Source organism: Geotrypetes seraphini, chromosome 4 (assembly GCF_902459505.1).
Source record: "Geotrypetes seraphini chromosome 4, aGeoSer1.1, whole genome shotgun sequence".
Lineage (NCBI taxonomy): Eukaryota > Metazoa > Chordata > Amphibia > Gymnophiona > Dermophiidae > Geotrypetes > Geotrypetes seraphini.
The window spans coordinates 226,817,453-226,843,144 of NC_047087.1; the positions used below are offsets into that span (position 1 = coordinate 226,817,453).

The following is a 25,692-nucleotide window of genomic DNA, read 5'->3' on the forward strand; positions in this document are numbered from 1 at the left end:
AGAAGGGGTTCTTTGGGGGCGGGGGGTTGTAGAAATAGAGGGTCTTCAGGATAGCTGTAGAATGTGAGGCCTTCAGGAAGGAGGGGGTATGTGATAAGGGAGGTCTATTGGTTGGGGGTAGGGTTATATGTGCTGAGAGGAAGCTATGTGATAGGGGGATTTGGGGGGAAGTGGGTGTTCGGTTATTATTTGCCAAGTCTTTTATGATGTGGTCTGGGAGCATCAAGCTGCAGCTTAATGGCCTGGACAGGAATACAGATGCTTATGAAGCTGACTGCATTCTTAATAAACCACAGGAGAAACTACCACTATACTGCAGGTTAGTCATTCTTGCATGAAAGTATGATACGGTAAAAGCCCGACTTTTACCAAAACTTCACAACTACTGCCTAAATGTTCTGGAATTCTGCAGCAATCATGTATATTTGTGTAAAGTTGAATCCATATGCAGACTGAATTCTGTGAAGTTTTAACATATCAAATGTCACTGATGACTTTCTCCCAAAATGGGCTCCTGGAATCAGATATCATCATGCCTCATGATATATAATATTGAAAAATTAACATGATTCCATTGTGTATAGTTAGATATAGAATCACATATATAGTTCCTGTTTGAGAATACACTTTGAGAAAATGGATTTTCTCTAAAACCCATAGAATCAGCAGTTTTCTCAGATAATTCACATTTAAAGAAGTAACACATGCAAATGTTAAATAATTCTACTAGAGCAGAATATTTTTTAGTGGGAGGCTAGGGGGGGGACAAGCTTTTGAATCATCTCATTATTATGTTGCATTTATGAGATAATTCTACAAGTGAGCACCTTCTTTTAGGCTACCTGATACAACATAGTAAAAGCCTATTCTATAACAACATCTGGATATCCAGATTCTGTTATAGAATGATAGCGTTAACTATGGGTGCCCAAATGTGGCAAATGTACCCATAACTTACAGTAATCTGTAGGCTGCACAGGGAACCAGGAGGCCTGTGCATGTTGTATGCCCCCCTTGCAGTTACCTGTTTTAGCACTCATACACACCCTTATGAAATAGTACTTAGAGTGTTAATGCACAATACTTTTCTCTGCATTTACATGGACAAAGCCTGAGTGCCTAGTTACAGAATTGCCCTTCACATGCATAGGGAAAAAGAAAAACCTATTTTTTTTTTTGGGGGGGGGAGGGATGTATCATCAGCTTCTCAAATGATAAAGTTATCTAAAAATGAATAAAAAGCAAGGTGATAGAAACTAAAGGTTACCAACACAATTACATGTCATTCAGGTTAAAATCAATTCATCGAAAGACAAAGTGACAGCATCCTGGAATCAGCTGTTAGATCTATCCTCTGCAGTGCACTCACCAAAATCATCTTGAAGTGACGTTGCTTGTCAAAACTGATCAGTCAGCCAAACTTCTTAAACTGAAATGAATTATTCTCATGATACTGTACTATACTGTGCTTCTCCCTTTTAATATATCGTTTGAATCAGTTTAATAAGGCAGCCATCCCAGTAACATTTATCAGACACCACCACTCAGTAGTATAACTCAAAATCACTTCAATTTGTTGACATATTTTTACTTATGTGATTACGAAGATAATTTTAGAAAGGCTTTCCACATGGAAAGATCAGTTTCTAAACTAATGTGCCTGAAATATTTGTAAAAGTAGGCGTGAGCAGCAATCCTATGCATACTTTAACATGTACTTGACAATAACACGTACTTGACAATATTTCTCTGTATCATCGCTCTATATATGTACAGTCTCTTTTGTAAACCACTCTGAACTGTTTGTGGTATTGCGGTATACAAAAATAAAGTTATTATTATTATTAAATGCATAACAGGGGTAGCAGAATATATTTTGACTAAGAGTGCCAACAAGTCAATATTTTGTCCACCACCAAGATCACTAATTGTTAATGCTGTGTTACGCAAAACATTGATTGTGCTATGGCTACAGTGGCTCACTCCATTCTTCTGCCTGTGCAAAGTATATATCCTCTGCCTACATGGGTATCAACAGAGCACTGACCCACAAAATGCAACTCATACAAAACACAGCTGTAAGACTAATTTTCAACCTGAAAAAATACGACTTGATATCAGCCTTCATCAGGCAACTACACTAGCTACCCATCCCATCACAAATAAAATTTAAAACTTCATGCATCATATACCAAAAATTCACGGAAACTCAGCAGCTCCATTCATCCAACTCTTCTCAAAAGCATGGTCTACCTCCCACAGAACCCTTAACAGGATACTATTGAACCTCCCTTCAACAAAAATCTCTAATACAAGCGAATCTTTCACTCATTGCTCACCTTCCTTGGAGTGAAAACCTGGAATGACCTCGCTGAAACAACCAGAACAGAACCCAACTACACCACATTCCGGAAAAAAATGAAAACCAGCCTCTTTGACACTTAAACTTCTCAGATCTTCCCTTGCCCCATGTTTCCCCTTTTCTCTTTCCCTGCTCTCTTCTCTCTGTAAGTCTCCTTGAGCCTGCTTAGGTATGTGCGAAGCAGAAATAGAAGATTAGATTAGATATCTGTATATATCTCTGAGAACAAGCAGGATAGCAAGTCCTTACTACATGAGTGAAGTCACTGACGGAGCCTGGCGCAGAAACATTCGTCTAGTTGGATTCATTGAGAAGCTTTTGAGAAGGCTCATCACACATGCACATCTCTCATCTCCTGCTGCTATCATGTGGGACTGCCACAGTATTTCAATGTCATTTGTGTTCATAGATGTCAAAGAAAGATCTTCAAAACTAAGAAATGTTTGGTGCTTCTAAGTACAATTCATGTAGAAACATAGAAACATAGAAAATGATGGCAGAAAAGGGCTACAGCCCATCAAGTCTGCCCACTCTGCTTACCCACCCCCTGTCTATGCCCTAATGACCCAATTTCCTTATCTTGACCCTCGTTGGTATCCCATTTATTCTTAAACTCTGGCATGTACAGTATACTGGCTTTAGTAATCTATGTCCTTGGACCAAGAGTAGAATCAACACCGGGGATGCATCAGCACTGAGTGTGCATTGATATAACAACATCAAACATCGATAAAGTTTGAGATTAGACAATCTCCAATTCCCAACTAAAAAAGGGGGAATATTCATCCTCATCTTAATCAACATTAAGGGCTTAGGATGTCAAACACCAGGAGGAAGCCATGGTACCCACAAATCACACCTCATTGGAGCACAACACTGAAACAGCACTAAGGTAGCAAGGTTACTGATATCCACAAAGTGCCCTACTATGAGGACCACTCATCCTCCATAGTTTCAGATGTGAAGCAACAGCCTCCAGAAAGACCTGAGAACATGTCTCTGATACTCCCCAAGTGACTCAAAAGAATTCCCTGTATGCTTTGTGGATTTGTCAGTGGCAGTCTTCGAGAAGCAGGTCATGAAGTAGTTTGCTAAGCAGATGGAGTGATTCTTTGCTCAATACAAAGCTGCTACTTCAACTCTGTCAATGTCAGAGTATCAAGAGATCTGGTCAGTCCTTGAATCCCTCAGATTGCCTATAGAAGATATACAGAGATCTTGAAGGGCCACAGGTTTGGTATCTACTGCTCTACTGTTCATCTTCAATGCAGTGGAAAAGGAAGCTTCGCTATGATGCCAAAAATTATCACTGTCTCAACACTTTCATTTGAAACCTGTTCACATTGATGTTGGAAAATGAGACATGGAAATTCCCAGACTTCTCTTTTGGAATATTTTTATGGATCTGGCTCTGAACACTCCTGTAATCATGACAATGATCCAGATAATGAGAAGATGATGAAGTTCAACTGGATTTCCATCAGATCCATCTCCACCACTTCAATGATATCATAAGGGAAATTGCAAAGGTCATTCCATTTAAGTTAGTGATGGAGAAAGAACCCAGGGCAGAAACACAGGATATCCCTCAATTCTTCACAGAAGCAGTGGCAGTGCCTATTCACAGAATTGTTGAGGATGTAAAAAAAGTGGATGATTCCCCCCCCACCCTTCTGTACAACCTATTAAGAATGCTCCAAGATTCAAGAAGCAACAGCATCCTCACTATTCTATGGTGATTGAATCCACTCTCAAAAGAGCCAAGAGCTCTAAGTCACATTCTTCAATGCCTCTGTAGACAGAGGGTCAGACTTTTAGAAGGATTGGCATGTGGGATCTCTTCATGGAGGAAGTTAGGGGGTGGGTCACTAGTGTGGGCAGGCTAGATGGGCCGTGGCCCTTTTCTGCTGTCATTTTCTATGTTTCTGTTTCTACCATTTTCTCTGTTAGTGCCCCTTCTCTTTGGAATAATATTCCAACTTACTTACATTAAGAATCAAATCTTAATAATTTCAAGATGAATTTAAAGACATTCCTTTTTATCGATGCCTTCGAGACCTAACTGTCCTTTTAAGGGCAACCTAGCTTGATTTTATCTCTAGCAGCCCCTCCTATTGTTTTTTCCCTAAATGTTTTCTTTCACTTTGATTATTGTAGTTCCTGCCCTTTTACCTTTTGTTCCCATTTGTCTTTGTTTCAAATGCCTCTAAATGTCGTTGTTACTCCTGGTGATGCTCTGTCATCTTAAATTTGTATTTTAGCTAAAGTATGTTTTTACAATTTTGAAGGTTGATTGGGCGGTATAAGAAATTTTAAATAAACTTGAAACGCGAGATCCTATCACTTTCAAAAATATATGAACAGTCCTCACTTTTCCCAGAGAAAACTGGGAGTTCAATCTTGTCTCATCAGAGGGAAAGCCAACGCTGGTGTAAGTAGCAGACTGGAGATACTGCTTGAGCTGGTGAAGATTGAAGGAGGAAGGGGAAAGGAGGGAGGGGGAAGGAGGGTGCGAGTGTTGTGTGAGGGATGAGGAAGGAGCAGGGGGGTGCCACCACCCCAGGCGCCACTGCTGGTGCTTACATCTATAGAACTGTCATAATCCTTTTTTTATGTTTTGTATTGGAGATGGTTTTTTCATGCTACCTAGTTTCTGAATGTCTATTTTTCTATCTGTTCAAGTCTTTTTGATTCTATAAAGCATTTCAAATGAACTTGTTCAGTAAAATCTTGCCTCTGCTTTAAAGTACTATACGGACTAGCCCCTAAATACATAATTGACCTTTTCTCCTTCTCAGCCAACAGACACAAGAGAAGCTCACACTCGAACTTCGTTTCCCCCCCCCCAGTTAAGAGGATATAAACTGAAAAAAACACCATGAACGCCTTCTCTCACATCAGGCAGCATTATGGGGTAAAGATCTAGAACAATTGCTATCGCCCACTAATTATGAGGAATTCAGGAAACGCCTAAAAACATATCTGTTCCTGAAATATCTAGACAGCTGACCCGTACATCTTTTTCTCCTTAATACGGTTCTCCTGACCTATTAACCACTTTCCTTCACCTCTTAAGTTCATTCAATTTGTAACGTCTTTTAATCTTTTGTAAACCGCATAGAACTTCACGGTACTGCGGAATATAAACTGTTATTATTATTATTATATAAAAGCTGTTAAATAAACAAGCGATAAGCGATTCATCAAATGAATAAAAAATAAAATAAACAAATAGCCTAGCAGACTGCATCTTCATCAATTGTGACTTGGTAGGCTTGAACTGAGTGAATCCGCTGCATTGATTTGTACATATTGGATCACATCACTTGACTAAAGTAATTAACTTCATATGTGCTAGATAATTCATAAATCTAACCCCTGATGCAGGCAAATTGCTGAAATATGGCCCATGTCAGATCCTATAATAATATTAGTTCCTCCCACCTTGCTTTTTTTTTCTTCTATACCTTGTTCAAGTGGAAATGTTAGAAGAGAAAGTATACATGTACTTTCCTTTTCTAAATGTATTGCTACTTACACATACAGTTGTCACATCTACTTATGTGGCTGGTTCTAAAATTGTTCTCCGCATTACTTGGGGGGAATGAGGACAGAGCAGTCTGATTCTGAATATTTAATTTTCATCCTAAAGCCTTGAGAAAGCTTTATCCCTTTACATCCCCTTGGAAAAGAAGGATGATAAATTCCAAAATGTTCTGGCAGTCAGTGAAATAAGGAAAAACAATTACTCTGTCTTGATGGATCCCAGATTTTGGTACTTGGTTCCAAATAAAATTACATATTTTTTCCTTGTTACATAATTTGTCTCTTCGTGAAAGATACAAAGTCGATAGGAATGAAAAGTTACAATCTTGCATTAGAAACGTCTGTCATCATATTGGCTTATCAATGGTAACCAATGTTGGTTTCAAGGCATCAACTCTTGTTGTACAGTAGTTTTCATGTTCATTTTTTAGAAGATACTGGTGTAATACCAGCAACTTATCTTACCAGCCCACATATAAGACCTATAACTTTGCAGATATATTAAGAGCCATTGCTTTTGTCTCTTTATAAAGATATAACTCCTGTCTAGGTCCCATGTCTAAAGGAAGCACAGGTCTATATTTAAATTGCAGGCACTCAAACATAATCTTCCCACCTTTGAGTCTCTATTCTATTTGTCCTTCAGACCAGCAAAGACCCTGCAGCAGCAAAAGCAAGTTTATTAAAAAAAAAAAAAAAAAGTGCTGCATCAGACCCTGCTGGCCCTCCCACAGTGACAAGCCAGGCTATACCCCACCCCCACATAGATTTCAATGGCAATGTGAAACCTGACAGGAAGACGTGATGAGGTACAATTAGACTTGTAATAACATAAGGGCTAGCAGGGACTTTGCTGAATTTTCTTTTCAAAGTTGTTGTTGCTGCTGCTACAGAGCCAGCCCCACTTCAGAGGACAAATGGAAGGCCACAATGGATACATGGTACTAGTAGCAATTCTCTAGCTCCTTTCAAAATTTGCCTTCAGGGGCAGTTGCCTATGTTGCCTCTCCCTAAATCTGGTCCTGCCATCATGTGCCAGAACCATTACTAACATTAGCATTCACACTTCGTCATCTCCAGTCAACCTCATAATACATTTACTCTAATAACTCACAAACACTGCTTAACTGGAAAAATTGTTTGGCCGCAACTTTATTTATAACCCCCACTTTAAACACTTCAACAATTAATTCTTATATTGGTAACATTTCACCACAGTAAAATCGGCTGGACCAGAAATCCCTCTTTCCCCCCACCCCTCCCCCCATGAGCCATTCGGTGACGAAACTAGCTCATCCCCTCAGGCAACTCCTTGCCACTTCACCCCATAGCATGACCCATGGTATCGTCAGGTCACACACACCCCAACTCATGGCGGTGACGCCCATGAGTAATTCCTTTATTTCCCCCATCACATGTATTTAATTCCCATTCCAGCCACATCAAACAATATCCCTCGTGGTGTTTTTTTTTTGCACAATTCCCCATTTCCCAGCTGCGACCGCCCACCCCTCATCTTTAACCTATGCCAAACCACCAACAAACCAATACCACTACAGGGAGGGAGGGAGGGAAACACTCCTTCTACCCCTCCTCCCTCACATCCACCCTCTCCCACACCAAAATCCAAAATGAAATAAACCGCCAAAAACTTTTCCCTCAACATTCCAACCTCTGCCCCCCTTAACCAATCCCCATGCTTCATTCATTTATCTCCCTCTCCTAACAACTATTTCTACCAATTCCACACCTCTCCTATCTTTCCTATCAAGTCACCCTCCCTACTACCCCCCCCACCCCCTACCCATAACCTTTCCTTCTGCTCCTCGGTTCAGCTAATGTTTTTACCCTGCCAGATAAATCCGGCAGGGGCCTCTTATTATACTTAATCAATTTTAGTCTCTTTCTTTCCCTGCAAACATTTTTTATTTGGGAACTGAATTGAGTACATTTCATCCCCACAGATGATCTTGACTTTTAGTCAATACAAATCTGAGCCAAAAATTGAACAAGAGAAATAAAGGTTAAAATAACACAGTATTTGGAAAACTCATAGTAGTCAGATGCATTGATCATGTGCACATTAGAAATGTCATTTATAAGCTATCATCATAACAGTTCTTTGATCTGTTCGTTGCACTTTCTATATACTTTTGATAAGCCCATGAGCATACAAGAGGCATTTTCAGAAAGCCTCTAAACCTGCAAAGCACGGCACTTTGCACCCTCATACCTTGTGACTAATTTGTGTAGTCCTAATGGGTACAAAATATCCATGGACTTCAAATATCCACTTGCAAAATTTTACTAAAAAACAATAAACCCTTTGGAATACACTACCAAATGAAGTATATACCCTGTAGCAGGGCTATATTACATAATTAATTAAAAAGTCTATGATTTGCTACTATACCTCCATTGGATGACTCCATAGTACCTTCTCAATTCCATATTAGCTAGTGAGCTCTAGTTATTTTAACTTGAATTTTGTGTTATCTTATACATATTTTCTACTTGGAGACAGAGGAAATAATATCTCTATTTCTATCCTTTTACCTAAGATTTAGAGGAAGTGGGACTCTGGCAGGTGACTGTGAGCCAGACTGAGTTTAAGTTGGAGGAAAAGGCAATTGTCCTTTAAAATCACTTAGGGCTCCTTTTACGAAGGTGTGCTAGCGTTTTTAGTGCACCCATCGGATTAGCGCACGCTAGCTGAAAAACTACCGCCTGCTCAAGAGGAGGCGGTAGCAGCTAGCGTGTGCAGCATTTTAGTGAGCACTATTCCACACGTTAAAGCCCTAACGCGCCTTCTTAAAAGGAGCCCTTAATCTTATTTTTGCTGCAAAGTGAAATCAATGAAGGATAATAACTCATCCAAGGTTCATTTAATCCTAAAATTTGAATTTCTGACATTTGGATTGGAGCTATAAGAGAAGATGTTTGCCCAGTTTATCTCTTAATCTTTTTGAAGGAAAGAGATTTTAAAAAGAAGTGATAGAATATCTACAACAGATATTCAGATTATTTGAAAAGGAAAGGGAGAACGTTTATTAAAGTCTTCATATGCTGCAATTTCTTTAAAAAAAAAAAAGCCAAAGTGGTTCACATGGACAACACATTTTTCCAAACATCTTGCTTCCTTAAAACAAACTGATGATTATGATAGACCCCTTCAAAATAAACACAAATATAATTTCCCACTGACTGTATTACGTAGGAATTTTGAGAAACCCGATATCTTTAATTCACTATAACATGTTTTAATGCACAAAGTTTCTGATACGCTGTGATAGTTTGCCATGGCTAAAAGTGTTTTCCTACTGATTTTCATTTGTACTCAGTGTCTGGTGCATCTTGTTGCAGTGTCCAATAGTCAGCCAGCATTGATGGATTCCAGTTGCCCTGATACCTTTTTTTCCATAGTGACAATGTCCTGGTGAAACCATTTGCCATGTTCGTCGATGACTACATGAAGATTTGTGGGAAAGAAGTCCAAGTATGAATGTAAAAAGTGCATCTTCAGTGACATGTTGCACTTCATGGTTTTGTATGCTCTAAGAAGTTTGTCAACCAGTTGAATATAGTTTGGTGCTCTGTAACTGGCAAGAAAATTGTCAACAACATCCTTGAATGCTTTCCAGGCGATTTTCTCTGGCCCAACTAACAGACCTTCAAGTCTCTCGTCATTGATGAAATGTCTGATCCGTGGACTGACAAAAATGCCTTCCTTAATCTTGGTGTCAGTTATTCTTGGAAACATCTGTCTTAGATAAAGAAAACCTTTGTCTTCCTTTTTCATTGATTTTATGAAATTTTTTATCCGTTCAAGTTTTATTTGAAGAGGAGGCATAAAAATTCCTTAGCACAGATGTCCCATTCACAAATAAAACAATACTACTTGGTATATCTAAGCTGCATTCTAAGTAGCTGAGCTTCTATTTTAAGGTCACCACAGATGTCCCAGTTGTACTTTGTGTACTGGACGCGTTAACAGCAGTTCCATGTTTTCATATGTTTCTTTCATGTGTGCAGCATAGCCAATAGGTATCGACAGGTAGGCATTACCATTGTGTAGCAAAACAGCCTTGAGACTTAACACTGACGAATCAATAAAAAGACGCCACTCCTGTGGGTCCTGCGTACAACCCAAAGCTGTGTCAATGTCAGTGCAGATACAGAGGTTTTCAGCCTGTGTAAAGAAATTTATTAAATCATCTTGGCGGCTTCGAAAGACAGAAATTTTCATACCTGGTGAGAGCAGACACCATCCCTGCAGTTTGAACCCAATAATTCTGCTTATGCTTTTGACAAACCTAAGTCCCTGACCAGGTAATTTAATTCTGACTGTGTCAGAAGATGAGGCTCACCAGACATACATGGTTCAAAATCAGGATCAATGTCACTGTCAGTGCTTGGCTGGTGCATTGCAAATTCTTCATCGGTTTCATGTAAGCTCCATTTCTCTGGTGGCTTCGGTACTGGAAGACTGTCATCATGAGGCACTGGTCTCATGGCTGAAAGAAGATTGGGGTATTCAATTGATTTCTTATTTTTACCAGAGAAACTAGATACATTTGTCAGACAGAAGAAACAGTCTGTCAAGTGATCCTTCTGTTCTTGCCATACCATTGGGATAGCAAATGGCATTGACTTACGAGTACCTCGAAGCCAAGCACTAAGATTGACGGCACATCTTGCACAACAAATCTGAGGAGCCCATGGTTTGTCTTGATCACCAATCTTTCGACCGAAGTATAGGTCATATGCTTTCTTAGTAAGCCGAGTCATGTTGCGTCTTTGAGGCTTGCACGTGTGCTCGCCACAAAAGTAGCAGAATGTATCACAGCTGTTGCAACATCAGTGAGATATTTCTGCTTTCAGAAATCATCCTATAGTAATTAATAATCAACTAGCTTACTAATTAAGTTACTTACATAGACAATACTTTACCTTGAAGCATTAAAATATACCCGAACTGACAGACATGTAATGAATATTATCTCTGTATGCAAACTCCTTTTATATAGCCTTTTCAGGCAGCATCCATCATGTCCATGTATAAGCAAGCCCAGCCATACCTAGACTGCATTATTTCCATGGATGTTATGCAACCTTCCCTGAATGTACTCCAGGACATGCCCATATCCAGCAAGGTATAATGTGAACAATAGGTCTACATTATGAATTAGGTTAAGAATTAATTGCATTAGCCTAAAAGTAAAACAAGAAATTGTAAAAATGTATTTTTTGTTAAAATGGTATGTGATAGGTAATTTTAAATGTGATTTTTGTGATCAGCAGCAAAAATCTGTAGGAAGAAGCAAAAATTTTGTTGTCCAGTTAATACATTAAAATAGAAAGGAAAATAACGCTAAATATGAGTGGAGGGAGAGGGCGCTTTGTTGGGGGGAGGGGGCGTTTTGTTGGGGGGGCTGTTGGGAAACTTTTTTCTGTTTTTTATTGGGCAGATATTTTGCGTGTGAAATACATGCAAAATATCTATGCCATTGCGAAAAAAAACCCCAACAGGCAGACCTGTTGATAACACAGTTACAGATTGGTCTATAGCAATTGCGTTTTAGGATTGGTAAAACTCGATGCTAAATAGCCAAGTGATGTGATGTAAGTGAATCAATCACTTGGCTATTTTGCATGGGGTTTTACTAATTTCCATGGCCGGATCGGAAAATGGGCGATTGAGGGCAAAAGCACACGGTGAACCATTTTGTGAATCAGGTCGTTTAGCAGTGATCATTACTAAACCTGTGAAAACAGATTTAGTGATGATCGCTGACTTTAGTGAATCTAGCCCAATGTGTTCAGAGGATGTACGATTTTTGCAGAGATGCTTACTTTGCTGAGCTGAAGAAATGTTGCTTGAATCATGCCTGGGAGAACTTTACAAATTTTTTGAAAATATTTGTACTACTTTATTTACTCTATGCAGGTCTGAGTTTGATTTTTCTTAGGATTTGTTAGAACCATAAACATTGAGGAGTTAAGATGACTCCCAGATTTGCCAGAAGATCACCTAAGCCAACAAACATTTGGCACCATCTGAGAGTGGACTCACAAAAGTATTGTGCTGTTACATCAAACTTGACCAGCCCAAGAACCTACACATTGCACCCTTATAAGGAAGGATGAACTCTAGGGGTAGGGGTAGTTTGCTAGACTACTGCCAGAGGTTATATCTGCCAGTTTTAACCCTGGAAATCCCTAGTGCAGAAAACAGAGGGGGACCCTTCCACTCTGTTTCACTAGACAATCAGGTTTATTTATTTATTCAATTTTTATGTTGTTCTCCCAGAGGAGCTCAGAACGGTTTACATGAATTTATTCAGGTACTCAAGCATTTTTCCCTGTCTGTCCTGATGGGCTCACAATCTATCTAATGTACCTTGGGCAATGGGGGGATTAAGTAACTTGCCCAGGGTCAAAAGGAGCAGCATGGGTTTGAACCCACAACCTCAGGGTGCTGAGGCTGTAGTTTTAACCACTGCACCACACTCTCCCCCATAAGTGCATGAGATGGTTAAGTTGAAGACACTATGGAGGGCATATTGTATTAGTGCGGAACTTAAAGGGAGGTCTGGAATCAGGGAGGGGCTTAGAAAGAGTGAAAAAGGGGAAGAGGCATGATCTTGGGAGACTTCATTGAGGGGAGAGGCTTGGAGGGTGGATCAGATCATTGGTTGAGTTTGATCCTGGCAGGGGTAGGGGTGGGGGACCAGATCAGAGGGTTGCTTTGCAAAGGGGTATGGAGGGAGAAAAGTAAGTGTTACACTACCAGAGTAGCACAGTTTTTGTTTCCGTGCCAGGTCTCATATTCCATACCTCAGCAGTTAAGCATGGGTGCGCCCAAACTGCCTTCTAAACTGGGACCTTGCAATGTCTACCTTATACCTTCTGTATTTACCACATGGGCTTTGCACTTCGTTACCCTCAGCCCCAACTAATTGGGGACCACTACCTTAGATTTAACCTGAATTGATCTAAATTTGACCCGTTTCCATTCTAGCATGACAAGTGTCAAACAAAGGTTTATGACTGAAGTCATACAAATAAGTTTAAGGATCTTATAAAACCAATATGAAATGATAACTTTTTATTTGGATTCTTTCCATATTCTGTGTTTCTAAAACCATGTTTGCTTTAAAGTTAAATGACAATTTTATGAATATTAGTGATATAAACAATGGTATCAGACCTACACATAACTATCATATTGTTTGTAGAATGAAAAAACAAAGTATTAATTTCTAATGTCAAAATATCTTTTTCAGACATATAAATAAAATACAATGGAAAACCATCAAGACTAGTGAAAGAAACATTAATTGTTGGCTGTTGCCAGCAACATTGCCATTCATTTTGTAACATATTCCACTCCTTTAATTACTCTGCCCATAATAGGCTAAAACATTCTAGACAAATAATCATCAACTGTTCGATCCTACTAATAACTGTATTTAACATTATATTATAGCAGCTTGACACTAGCTGTCTGAAATTGTGTTTTGCTTGATTAGGTTGGTATTTTCCCATTCAATATTAAAGTTCTTTTGCCCTGCTAAAAGCACTGGAACGATAATGCAAAACTTTCATGAAATAAAGGTTAACAATAAAAAAATAAAGATAAAAATTATATGAGGTAATATGATATTGTTAGGTAAAGATAATGCATTTGAAGAGTAATTTTATAAAAGAGTGCAAATACAAATTCTCAAAAATGCATCTACAGTATTTGAAGCCTATTTTATTGAGACAACGTGTGCAACCTTGCCTCTGCTTTGCCCACACTACATAGGCCTGTGGGAACACCTACATGTAAAAACGTCCTGTGCATTGGTGCTGGTGCCGGTGCCCAATCGGGGTAAGCGATGTCTTTGCGGTGCTGGGGGGGATGTAGGATCGCGGGGGAGGGGAGGTGACGCGAGCGGGGGGAGGATGCCAGTTCGCAGGGGGGATGCCGGACCGCAATGAAAAAAAAAATTGTATAACGCGCTCACACATATAACGCACATGGTTATGCTCGGTTTATAAAATCGTGTATAACGCGTGCGTTATATGCGTGAAAATACGGTAGTTGCCCTGGGCAAGTCACTTAAACCTCCATTGCCCCAAGTACAATAGTTAGATTATGAGCCGAGTGAGACAGATAGGGAAAATATTTACAGTACTTGATTAGATTGAGAACCGCTCAGATGGCTGTACAGATGGACAGTGTATCAAATACAAAATAAACTTGGATTACTACTCAATATAAACAATTAAATTTTTAAAAAGTCAATACAATTGATATGTTTTACTAAATGAATTGTAAGATGACAATATTTTTCAGGTGATTGCCGCATTGCTTTTGATGTCATGACAGATTGTGCTAATTGTTTTACTTAAATTATCTAGAATAGCAAGATGGTTTTTTCCTCAATTATTCTGGAGAGTCCTGCTGATCTCTGGAAGTAATTCTGTAATGAGTTATCTAGTTTAGGAAGCAGGAAAGCACATATACTTATGCTAATATTCTACTCCTTTATGTGCATAAGTGATATTCTGTAAGTATACACCTAAATGTAATGACATATTTTCAGCTACTTATGCTAGTATTCTATAAAGAAAGATAGGTGCCTATATTTTTCAATAGAAATGGCTTCAGATAGACATTTTCCTAGCACCTAAATCTGGATGACCCTTGTACTCTGTTTATATGTTTCGGCTGGTGTGGTCAAGGATGGGCCTGGATTTCTATAGCTTTTAGACATTCCTGTATTGTGGTTTTAGAAGCAATTATTATAATAATAATAATAACAGCTTATATACCGCAATACCGTGAAGTTCTATGCGGTTTACAAAAGATTAAGCAAAGGTACAAATTGACTGACTTCAAGAGGGGAAGAAGAAAGAGAAGTAATTAGACAGGAAATTCATTGTTGAGGAGAAAAGTGATCAAAAGGACAGTAGGTCGCTATTGAGAGGAAAGAGATAAGTGGATCAGTTGTCAAGATGTTTTAGGAACAGGTGTGTTTTTAGACGTTTCCTAAATTCCTCATAAGTAGAGGGCGAAAGTAATTGTTCTAAGTCTTTACCCCATGATGCTGCTTGGTGTGAGAGAAGGAATTCATGGTGTTTTTTCAGTTTGCAACCTCTCACTGGGGGGACAGACCAGTACTAAAGTGACTAGAGACTTTTGGCTTTGTGGGTAGGAAGAACACGCATCATGGAAATGCCCATCAAGAAATCTTCAGGAGTACTAGGCTATAGGAAGCTACCTCATATAATGCCCAGCTAGGTCTTTTAGATTCAAACAGTTTTATTGATGCAAATAACATCAAATACAACATCAAGGCACTTACTACAACAATGATGCATCAAATATAATAATATGATATACATCATAAAATAAACATAAGCCCCTTCCAGTATATCCCAATTTATCTATATATGACTATATGTATGACTACCTCCCCTCCCCACACCCTCCTTCCCCTCCCCACCCAATGGTACTCTCTACCCCACCTCATCAAGACACACCATTATTATCTTCATTCAACTAAATAAAAGCCCAATTAGGACACCCATCTTAAAACTGCACTACGACCTTTAGGATGTAAAGCTTGTAAATATGATTCCCAGGTTTGCATAAACAACATCTTTCGCTTCCTAGTATTTCCGACATCTCTAGCTTCCCAGATGGCCAACTGATGTAATTGGTTCCGCCAATGCCAAAACTTCGGAGGGTCAGGGATCGTCCAATATTGAAGAATACTATTTTTGGCCAATAGACTCATTTTCCTACACAGCGCCTTATGCCCCCTAGGCAAAAACTTAAAAGGAAAATAGTGACCCCAAGCCACCCTGGCCTAACCAGCCTAAATATAAAATCAGGGAGAGGGGGGATACAGACCCAGTAGAGGTCTGTGGGTTGGGAGGGTCCAGCTGTGAACAAATAGAGCAAAATAGGAGAAGCAGAGGCTGGCCAGACCCCAGCTGGAGCTTCCCAGGGATTCAGACTGCAGAAAAGTATCTTTTTCTTGGGGTACTGGTAAGACTCAAAGCCAGGGTCTTAAAGTGGCCTTTGGAGTTCCCCTACCCTCCCTCTGATCACCATCCCAACCTCCCAATCAAGACCCTAGCCTTCTAATCACCATATCCACTTCCAAATCAAAACTCACCCTGCCAATCACTACCCTCCTCCAAACCAAGAACTTTACCCCAAATGAGAAGACCTACAATCACATTCCTGGTAGTCTAGTGGGTTCCCAGTTAGGAGCAATCCCCAGTCATTTCTGTCCATACAAGAGCTGTCAGCCAATATGCGTTCCTAGTAGTAATCTCCCGGTACTACTGCTATTGGCTATATTTCTCAGCTTTTAGCAGTGCGCACCACAAACCAGGATAGTGAATTTAAATATTAATGAGCTATTTTAATTTATTTGCTTGTTTTGTCTTTCATTACTATTATCCTCGCAGTGACTTAAATAGAGATGTTTTAGGGTAAGCCAAAATGTGTTAATACCTTTTAAGTCACATTATGGGGGGTGGGAAATAATGGGGGCCATCACCCTAACACAGCTAGATATCTTCCTTCAAGAATATAGATGCAAGCAGTAAAGCCACCCTTAAGATATTATAGTCGAGTAGTAAGGACTGCCTTTTGATTTCTTTTGATGCTCTTTATCACCAGTGGTTTTGAGAACGTGCACAGTGATTCTGACACAGTGACTAGAAAATGAATGAAATACCATCAGCCATTTTATATAGTTAATCTTCAATAGCCCAAGGGAGAACTTGGTGGTGCTAACCATTTTTTGTATTTATTTCTGAAAGAAATAAGAACATAAATGTTACCATACTGGGACAGATCAAAGGTCCATCAAGTCCAGTGTCTTGTTTCTAACAGACACTGTGGTCAATCCACAGATCCCAAAAGAATAAAACAGATTTTATGCTGCTTATCGTAGAAATGAGCAGTGGATTTTTCTAAGTCCATCTTAATATTAACTTATGGATCCAAACCTTTTTTTAAATCCTACTAAGCTAACTGCTTTTACCGCAACAAATTCCAGAGTTTAATTATATTTTAGATATGGGAACCAGAATTGAACACAATACTCAAGGTGAGGTCATATCATGGAGTGATACAGAGGCATTATAATATTCTTAGTCTTACACCCCCCTTTTATGAAGTCACGCCTTGGTTTATTCAGGGGCTGTGCTACTTCCTCTATAGATGTACTCTACTATGCAACATTGCAGCCAAATCTTTAGGTTTCCATTTATATTTTGACTCATATAAACTCCTGCTTCCTCTGAAGAAACCAAGGCACTACTCCTGATGCTCATAGGAACTCTATGAGTGTCGGGAGGAAAGCGGAGCATTCAGTGCACCAGCCTGCGCTAGAAAACGCTATCGTGGTTTTGTAAATACTTCTGATATATAACCATAGCAATAGTGGGTCATTCTCCTTGTAAAACTGGAAAATAAATTATCATATGCAAACAAAATAACACTCCCAAAATATACTTGTAAATAGGTTTTTGTTTTGCTTTTTGTGAAAAACAAAAGCTCAGAATACTCAGAAATATATCCATAGATTTAAGACCTGTTTGGGAGAGGAACAATATTCAGTTGGCAGCAGTGAGCATTTTGCTGCCTGCCGCCCTGTTCGGGCTTCGGCACTGTATATTTTTTTTTTAGTCAGTACATGCACAGCTGGCTATGTCAATATTCAGCCCCTGACCACATAAGTCAAACCGCTTAAAGAGAGCACTGCTCTTGATGACGTCCAATTCAAGCAGTTTACTTATGCAGTGAGGAGCTGAATATCAGCGCTTAACCCAACTCAACCTCTAGAACTTAGCTGCTTTTGAATTTAATGCTAACCAGTTAATTTTAGTGAAGATAACTGGTCAAGTGTTGCTGAAAAACCAAGCAATTTGGCTAGTCAGCAGCTGTTTATGACCAGTTAAATCATTTTGAATATTGGCTGGCATATAAATAAAAATATGTTTGTCTTTTTTATTAAGGTCATGAGCAGCCCCAAAAAACTATACAGGTTTATTTCTTTTTTTGCAACAAAGTTTTACAATTTTTATGTAGGTTTTTTGCATTTGGCTTTTTTATTTTTATTTTTTTGTCATACACAAATCAATTATATGCATGTTAATTTGTAGCTATATACATATACACACACAGTTTTTTGCCATCCAAACAAACTTAATACAGTATATGCCAATAAATTCACACCCTGTTTTCTAGTACATTGTTTTTAAAGTTGGTTAGTTTGATGAAATACGACATGCTCCTTAGCCCTATTAAGAAAAACATGATAAAGCAAACATTTTATAATGCTACAAATGACCCTTCAAAGGTTATTCTGCAAATGTTCAATGCTGAGCTTATGAAATTAATACAACTTTACTGCATGTATCTTGTAGACAGAGTATAATTAGGAGGCAATCAACTGAAACAAGTTGGAACTTTTCTCCATATGACAATCTGTGCCACATCTTCAATGACATTAATATTTCTAATGTAACTTGAAAACAAATGCACATTTTTCCAGAGCAGACGATAGAACTTTCCTTAAGTACAATGCCACATGAGCTAATGAAAATCTGAAAAGTTCAACTTTAAAATAACTAAACCATCTGTCCAGTTCTCCCACAGTAAATCACTGTGATAAATGCCTTCATATTAATGCAACAAAGAAACTGCCCATAGTTGCAAAACTCAAAACATACTGGTAATAGTAGAACAGAATTCAGATGTCCAAAAACAGAGAAGTAAATCATTTTGTTTTGAAAGGCACTTATGTATTTAAAGGAAATCTGAGTTTAATAAAAAATTATGGATGTCTCATAATTTCTGACTACATCAGAGCAAATTCTTTTGGTTCATTCTTCAAGCCTTTCAGTATTTGAAGTGTTGTGTGTGCATTCTGGATATATTTAAACTTATTGCTGTATTAAAATTTACTGCCTCAGACTCTGCTACGATGCTTTGTAAATAACTCTTCACAATACAGTGCATTATTCATATTCAAAATGCACAATACAGTGCATTATTCAAAATGCATTAGATCTTGAGCTAGTTTCATTGATCTATACAATAAAATGTTAAACTTTCAGATGAAAGAGCAATTATAGAAACATCCCAAAAATAATTAAGAATAAGAAACAAAAGTCTTGTCTTATCTGTTTCCAAAACTGGCATTACACTTCCCCCTCCCGATTTGCGGTTTTAGGACTCGTGATTTTGATTATTTGCAATTTCTTAAAACCGGAATCACCCCCACCTCCCTCCTGCCTCCCGGACCTCCCCAGATCTTACCTGGTGGTCTAGTGATCTTTCGGGGCAGGAGCGATCTTCCTACACTCCTGCCCCGTGCTGATCACTCATCTAAAATGGCTGCCATGAGTTTCCATCGTAGTCTCAAGAGACTACAGGAACTCACAGCAGCCATTTTGGATGAGTGATCAGCACGGGGCAGGAGTGTAGGAAGATCGCTCCTGCCCCGAATTATGCTTAGGTGGCACTAATAAGTATCCTAACATTTAGGCATCCCCAATTTAGGCCAGGGTTTTCTTTGCCTAAAGTTAGGTACCAATATTAAAGCTTACAGCACTTAATTCATAAAGAGTCACCTAACTCGAAAACATACCCATGATCGGCCCAATTGTGAGGTGTTGAGTGTCAATATCAGCACCAATTAAGAAGAAGACCATTTGTACGTAGGAGGGGCTAGTCCTATAATGGACTGGCCACCCAGACATGGCAACAGAGCAGTGGGGCACCTTAAATGGCACTGCTGTGAACTTCACATAAAGAATACCATGTAAACATCTCACCAGAACTCCCGTATAGGTTATGGTGAGCCCCCCCCCAACCCACTATACCCACCTGCTTTTCTCATGCTGCTGAGAGGCACATTTTAGCATACTTTTAAAGCAAAGAGGAGAAAAAAATGCACTCAAGTATATGTTGAGTGAAAAAAAAATCTATTTGTTTTAAAAGAATTACCATGTAACTTTGCAATTTTTGTAAGAGTAAATAATTGATTCAAGTTTATCCATTCTACTCTACTTTGGATTGTAGACCTCGACCATATCCCCCTTCAGCCATCTCTTTTCCAAGCTGAAAGCTTTAACTTCTTTATCCTTTCTTCATATAAAAGGAGTTCAATCCCCTAAATCATGGTGGTCTCCTTTTTTTGAACCTTTTCTAATTCTGCAATATATTTTTTTCAAATATGGTAACCAGAACTACATACAATACTCAAGAGGAGGCCGCACCAAGGAGTGATTCAGAGGCATTATAATCTTTGTCTTCTTGTCTATCACTTTACTAATAACTCCTGGCTTCTGTTTGCTTTTGTGGTTGCCATCGCACACTTACATGAACGTCCTCTTACTGTCTCATCAATACAATGTTAGACTTAAAAGATTTTCAGAAATATACAACTTGATTATAAAATTGTATTACCCATTTTGTTTATCTCAAGTTTGTTTTATTTTACCTGCCCTGGAATCCATAACATAAAAAAAGCACAGACCACTGTCTCATGCACTGTGTAAATTTCCCCACATAGTTTGAGAAACCTGAATCAAACAAAAGCATTTCTATTCAAAGACTGAACTGCCTCCTGAGTAGAGGCACCAATTGTTCCAATTTCTGATAACAGAAGTTGTAATGGGTTTGTGATGTGAAAATACTTCCAATGAGGATAATATTGCTTTCCAGCTGTGAAAGAATACTGCATCAATCCAGTATTTCTCCAGTCTTCTAGTGTGCCTTTCATATATCTGTAGCTCCAGTTTAGGTCTCTTCAACAGTAAATTATTAACCTTTTCAACTAGTAATCCTGCTGTATTAGTATCCATTTTATCACTTAAAAAAATTCATCCTCCTACAAGCAGTAGGTCAGTAGTACACGTATACAGGCAGAAGCTCTTTCATAAGAATGTAAGCATTGCCAGGCTGGGTCAGACCAAAAGGTCCATCAAACACAGTATCCTTTTTCCACAGTAGCTAATCCAGGTCACAAGTACCTGACAAATTCAAAAAAGAGTAAAAGCAGATTTTATGCTGCTTATCTCAGGAATAAGTAGTGGATTTTCCCAAGTCCATCTTAATAATGACTTATGGACTTTTAGGAAATTACCCAAACTTTATTTCAAACCCGGCCAAGATAACAGCTTGTACCACATTCTTGACAATGAATTCCAAAGTTTAATTACATGTTGAGCAAAGATATTTTCTCTGATTTGTTTTAATTTTACTGCTTAGTAGTTTCACTGCATACCCTCTAGTCTTTGTATTTTGCAAAGCGTAAACAAGTGATTTACATCAACCCATACCTCCCACTCAATATTTTATAGTCATCTATCATATCTACTCTCAGCCATCTTCTCCAAGCTGAAGAGCCCTAGCCCAGTGGTTCCTAACCCTGTCCTGGAGAACCCCCAGGCCAATCGAGTTTTCAGGCTAGCCCTAATGAATATGCATGAGAGAGATTTGCATATAATGGAAGTGACAGGCATGCAAATCTGCTCCATGCATATTCATTAGGGTTATCCTGAAAACCCAATTGGCCTGGGGGTCTTCTAGGACAGGGTTGGGAACCACTGCTCTAGCCTCTTTAGCCTTTCCTCATAGGTAAGTCATCCCAACTCCTTTACCATTTCCATTGTCCATCTCTGTACCTTTTATAATTCATTATTAGGGGAATTTTCAAAACACTAAGATGTCCAAAAAATGGCATAAATCGGCATGGACGTTTTTCTCACCAAAACGTCCACATGCCGATTTTCGAAGTTGAATTTCTGGCCATCTTGCTAGACTTCTTAGCCGCTGTGCATCCAAAGTTCGAGGGGGTGTGTTGAAGGCATGTTATGAGTGGGCTTTGGGAAGGTTTAGCACTTGGATGTCTTGCAGTGATAAACATTTCCCAAGACGTCCAAGATAGAACTTAGACATCCAGACCTAGACCCGTTTTAAAAGCATCTAAGTGCCACAAAAGTACCCAAAGTGACCATATGACCACTGAAGGGATTAAGTAATGAACCCCCCACTCACACACACATACTCTCCCAGTGGTCACTAACTCCCTCCCACCCCACAGAAATCTTAATGAAACAATGCATACCTGTCTCTCCAGATGCAGCACCTGGAATTGGAAAGCCTAGTAGAGAAGCACACAGGTGTCTTAATTAGCTGGGTGGATGAGCTAGTGAACCATAGAGAGGAGGACTTAGGCCCATAAGTCATTCTAAACACTACATTTATGGTAGAAAGTGTGAGACCACCAAATCCCACCAAAACCCTACTATACTGCCATATAGGCACCATCTGCAGCCATAAGGGCTATTGGGTAGGAGACAGATGGGTATAGTGGATTTAGGGGGAGTTTTTGAGAGCTCAGCATGTATTATGAGAGGGTTATGGTGACTTGTATATCTGGCACCCTTTATGTGAAGCTCACAGCAGTGTGATCTAAGGTGCCTCACTGCTCTGTTGGCATGTCTGTATGGACAGTCCATTATAATGCTGGCCCAATGTCCAGGTGGTCTGGATTTGGATGTTTTTAACCTGGATGTTTTTGTGGTTGAAAATGGCCACAGAAATTAAATGTCATAAGGCTGTATGTCCTGACAGCCAAGATGTCTAAATAGGCGATTTTCAAGACAAAATGTGGACATCTAGCAGTTTCGCCGGTTTCAAAAATGGCCATTTCTCTGCCCCCAACTTTGGACGTCTTTGTTGGAAATGTCCAAAATCGGACTTAGATATCAAATCAAAATTGTCACTCTATATCTTTTTTTAAATTCTTTATTGATTTTCCAAATATTAACAGTGCAATACACAAGTATATAAACATATAATAAATCAAGAAAAGCACATTCATCTTACAGACATACATTAGCAACCATTTTATCCCACCCACCCAATGACTAATCAATAAAAACACAAATTCATAGATTCTTTCAATAACCTTTCCTTATTTAAAGTAGTAATGTAAACCCACCCTTGATGTATATACTCAAAGGGCTAATATCTTTTTAATATTTGAGCTTAGTCCCACCATGGAGTGATAAAAATGCATTATAATATTCTTTGTTTTGTTCTCAATTCTTTTTTAATGATTCCTAACATTTTATTTGTTTTCTTAGCCACTGTTATACACTGAGCAGAGGGTTTGAATGTATAATTCCTTAAGCTCTACTCTAAATACACAAAATCCAACTGCCTACTAGATAATTGTCCACCGACTATCATGAAAACAGCCCCTTCCCATTCAAAGCTGAACTTTTCAACTGTGTCTCTGCCTGTCCACTGGCCACTTCCTGTTGGAACTCGGCCATATTCTTGTGACTCCTATCATCAAAAACCCCAAAGAACCAGTCTCTTTGGCTTCCAACTACAGACCCATTGCCAATATTCCTCTCTTCCTTAAACTAATGGAAGGTCTAATCTCGACCTTATGAAACACCTAGAGAATTTTAACATTCTACACAACTCTCAGTCAGGATTTCGCACAAATTACAGCACGGAAACCATCTTAGTGTCATTGACTGATCACCTCTTCCATTTGTTTTCTCTTGGAAAAAGCACACTGGTACTTCAATTCGACCTAAGCAGTGCCTTTGACCGTGTCGACCATGACATTCTGATCAGATGCCTTGATTCTATTGGCATCTCGGGTCAGGTACTAACCTGGTTCACATGCTTCTTAAAAAACTGCACCTACCAAGTTCACAGCGATGGAAACTTTTCCCAACTCTGGAGCAACCCCTGCGGAGTCCCACAGGGATCCCCTCTCTCTCCCTCTCTGTTCAACATCTACATGGCATCATTGGGTCATATGCTATCCAATTTAAAACTGAAATCATACATTTATGCAGATGACATTACAATCATCATCCCCATAACCTCACTGACTCAAGAGACTGAACAACTCACTTCCTCCATTCTCACCAAGGTAGAACAATGGACCACTCAATTCAAACTACAATTAAACCCAGAAAAAAACTAAGCTTTTCCTGGCAAGTCCCAACCACAAACTAACAAATACCTCTCTGAAATTAAACGGGCTAACCTATCCAATCAATTCTACCATCAAATTCCTAGGAGTCACCCTGGACCGATGCCTGACGTTTGAAGACCATACCAATGCCCAGATTAAAAAATGCTTTTGTACCATCTGGAAACTCCATACCATCAAACACTATTTTGACTTCCCCTCCTTTCGGTTGCTGGTTCAGTCACTAATCTTAAGCACCTTAGACTATTGTAATATCATATACCTGGGATCCTATAAGAAAACCATCAAACGTCTGAGAATCATACAGAATACTGCTGTCTGCCTCATTTATGGTCTCAAAAAGTCAGACCATGTAAGCCCATTCTACAGAAAACTTCACTGGTTGCCAATTGAGGCAAGGGTCATCTTCAAATTTGCCTGCCTTTGCTTCAAAATCATAACAGGTTCATCCCCGATCTACCTGTCACACCATTTTGCATTTCCAGGCACCGCCCGCACACGTAACACCTGCCTTTCCTTCCCTGAAGGGCTGTATCTACAAGAGATTCCTTGATAGAACACTGTCATTCCAAGCTGGCAAATGGAATAAATGTCTAACCACCCTCATTTCTAACACACCTTCCTACCAAGCCTTCAGGAAATCAATCAAAACCTATCTCTTTGACAAATTTCTTTGACTCCTCCCTGTCTTGTTGTATCTCTGATCTACTTATTGCATATCTGACTACTCTACCAATGTAATTGACAATATTCTCTGCAAAATCTAGGCGCCAGACTTATTTATTTAAAAAGGTTTATTGGCACTGATAACAAGCAATTAGCAACTCATAATTGGAGTAAATTAAAATTAATTGCTTTCTAGGCACCGATCACTTTTAGCTAGGTGCCTAGTCCACAGCACCTACCAGAAAGTGGGCATGGTTATGGGTGGATTGTGGGTGGCTCATTGGTGTGTTGTGCAGGTATGGACCTAAATTGGACTTAGGCACCGGTATTTAGGCCTCCCCCCCAAAAAAAAACCCCTTGCTTAAATAGGGGGCGCCTAAGGTTTTGATGCCTACTGGTACCTAAGTCCAATTTAGGCACCACTAGGCGTAATTCTATAAACAGCGCCTAATTCATGACTGACATGCACTATATGCTGCGTTTCTCGGCATCTGTGTTTTAGGTACCATTTATAGAAGTAACTAAATATTTACAGGAGATCAATTTTTTAAGAATCCAGTGTCAATTTATGCTATAAACTTTAAACACCGGTCAAACTGTTTTTTTAATCAGAAAAGTTTTCTAATTATATTACTGCTATTTTCTTTAAATAAATATAATCATTTACTAGTGTTTAAGCCCATTGCCCTGAGACACTTCCCTGCTTGGCGGTTCCTCCCTGCTCGGAGTTCCACTGCGCTGAGACTCTTCCCTGCTCGACGATTCCTGCTGCCACTGCGTTGAGATGCTTCCCTTGCTCGGCGGTTCCTCCCTGCCTGGCAGTTCTATTCTACTGTGCATGTGGAGGCACGTAGTTTCAAGTGCACATGTGAGGCTAGGATTTTATTAGCACCACGCACGTGCTGGAAACCGCCACCATGTCTCTGCCTACTCTGCCACAGAGCTACGGATCATGGAGGCAGGGATCATGGAGTAGGAGTGCGCATGCGCGCTTAGGGTTTTATTATTATTGATATATGAGTACTCGATGCCCAATCTCCTGCATGGGAGTCACAGTAAGATTATAGAGAG

At 39.3% G+C, this 25,692-nt stretch overlaps 1 protein-coding gene across 9 annotated transcripts in view; it reads right to left on the reverse strand.

Moving 5' to 3' along the window:
- LRMDA (leucine rich melanocyte differentiation associated) overlaps positions 1–25,692 on the reverse strand; it is a 1,649,176-nt gene that overhangs the window by 158,371 nt on the left and 1,465,113 nt on the right. For 4 of the 9 annotated variants that reach the window (XM_033942049.1, XM_033942047.1, XM_033942055.1 and 1 more), the window contains one exon: positions 22,060–22,095. The exons of 3 other annotated variants lie outside the window; for them this stretch is intronic. In XM_033942049.1, the coding sequence (XP_033797940.1) occupies positions 22,060–22,095 (36 nt within the window). Of the gene's footprint in view, positions 1–18,116; positions 18,224–22,059; positions 22,096–25,692 lie in introns of those variants that run through there. 2 more of the 9 variants (XM_033942059.1, XM_033942051.1) reach the window with 2 other exon arrangements.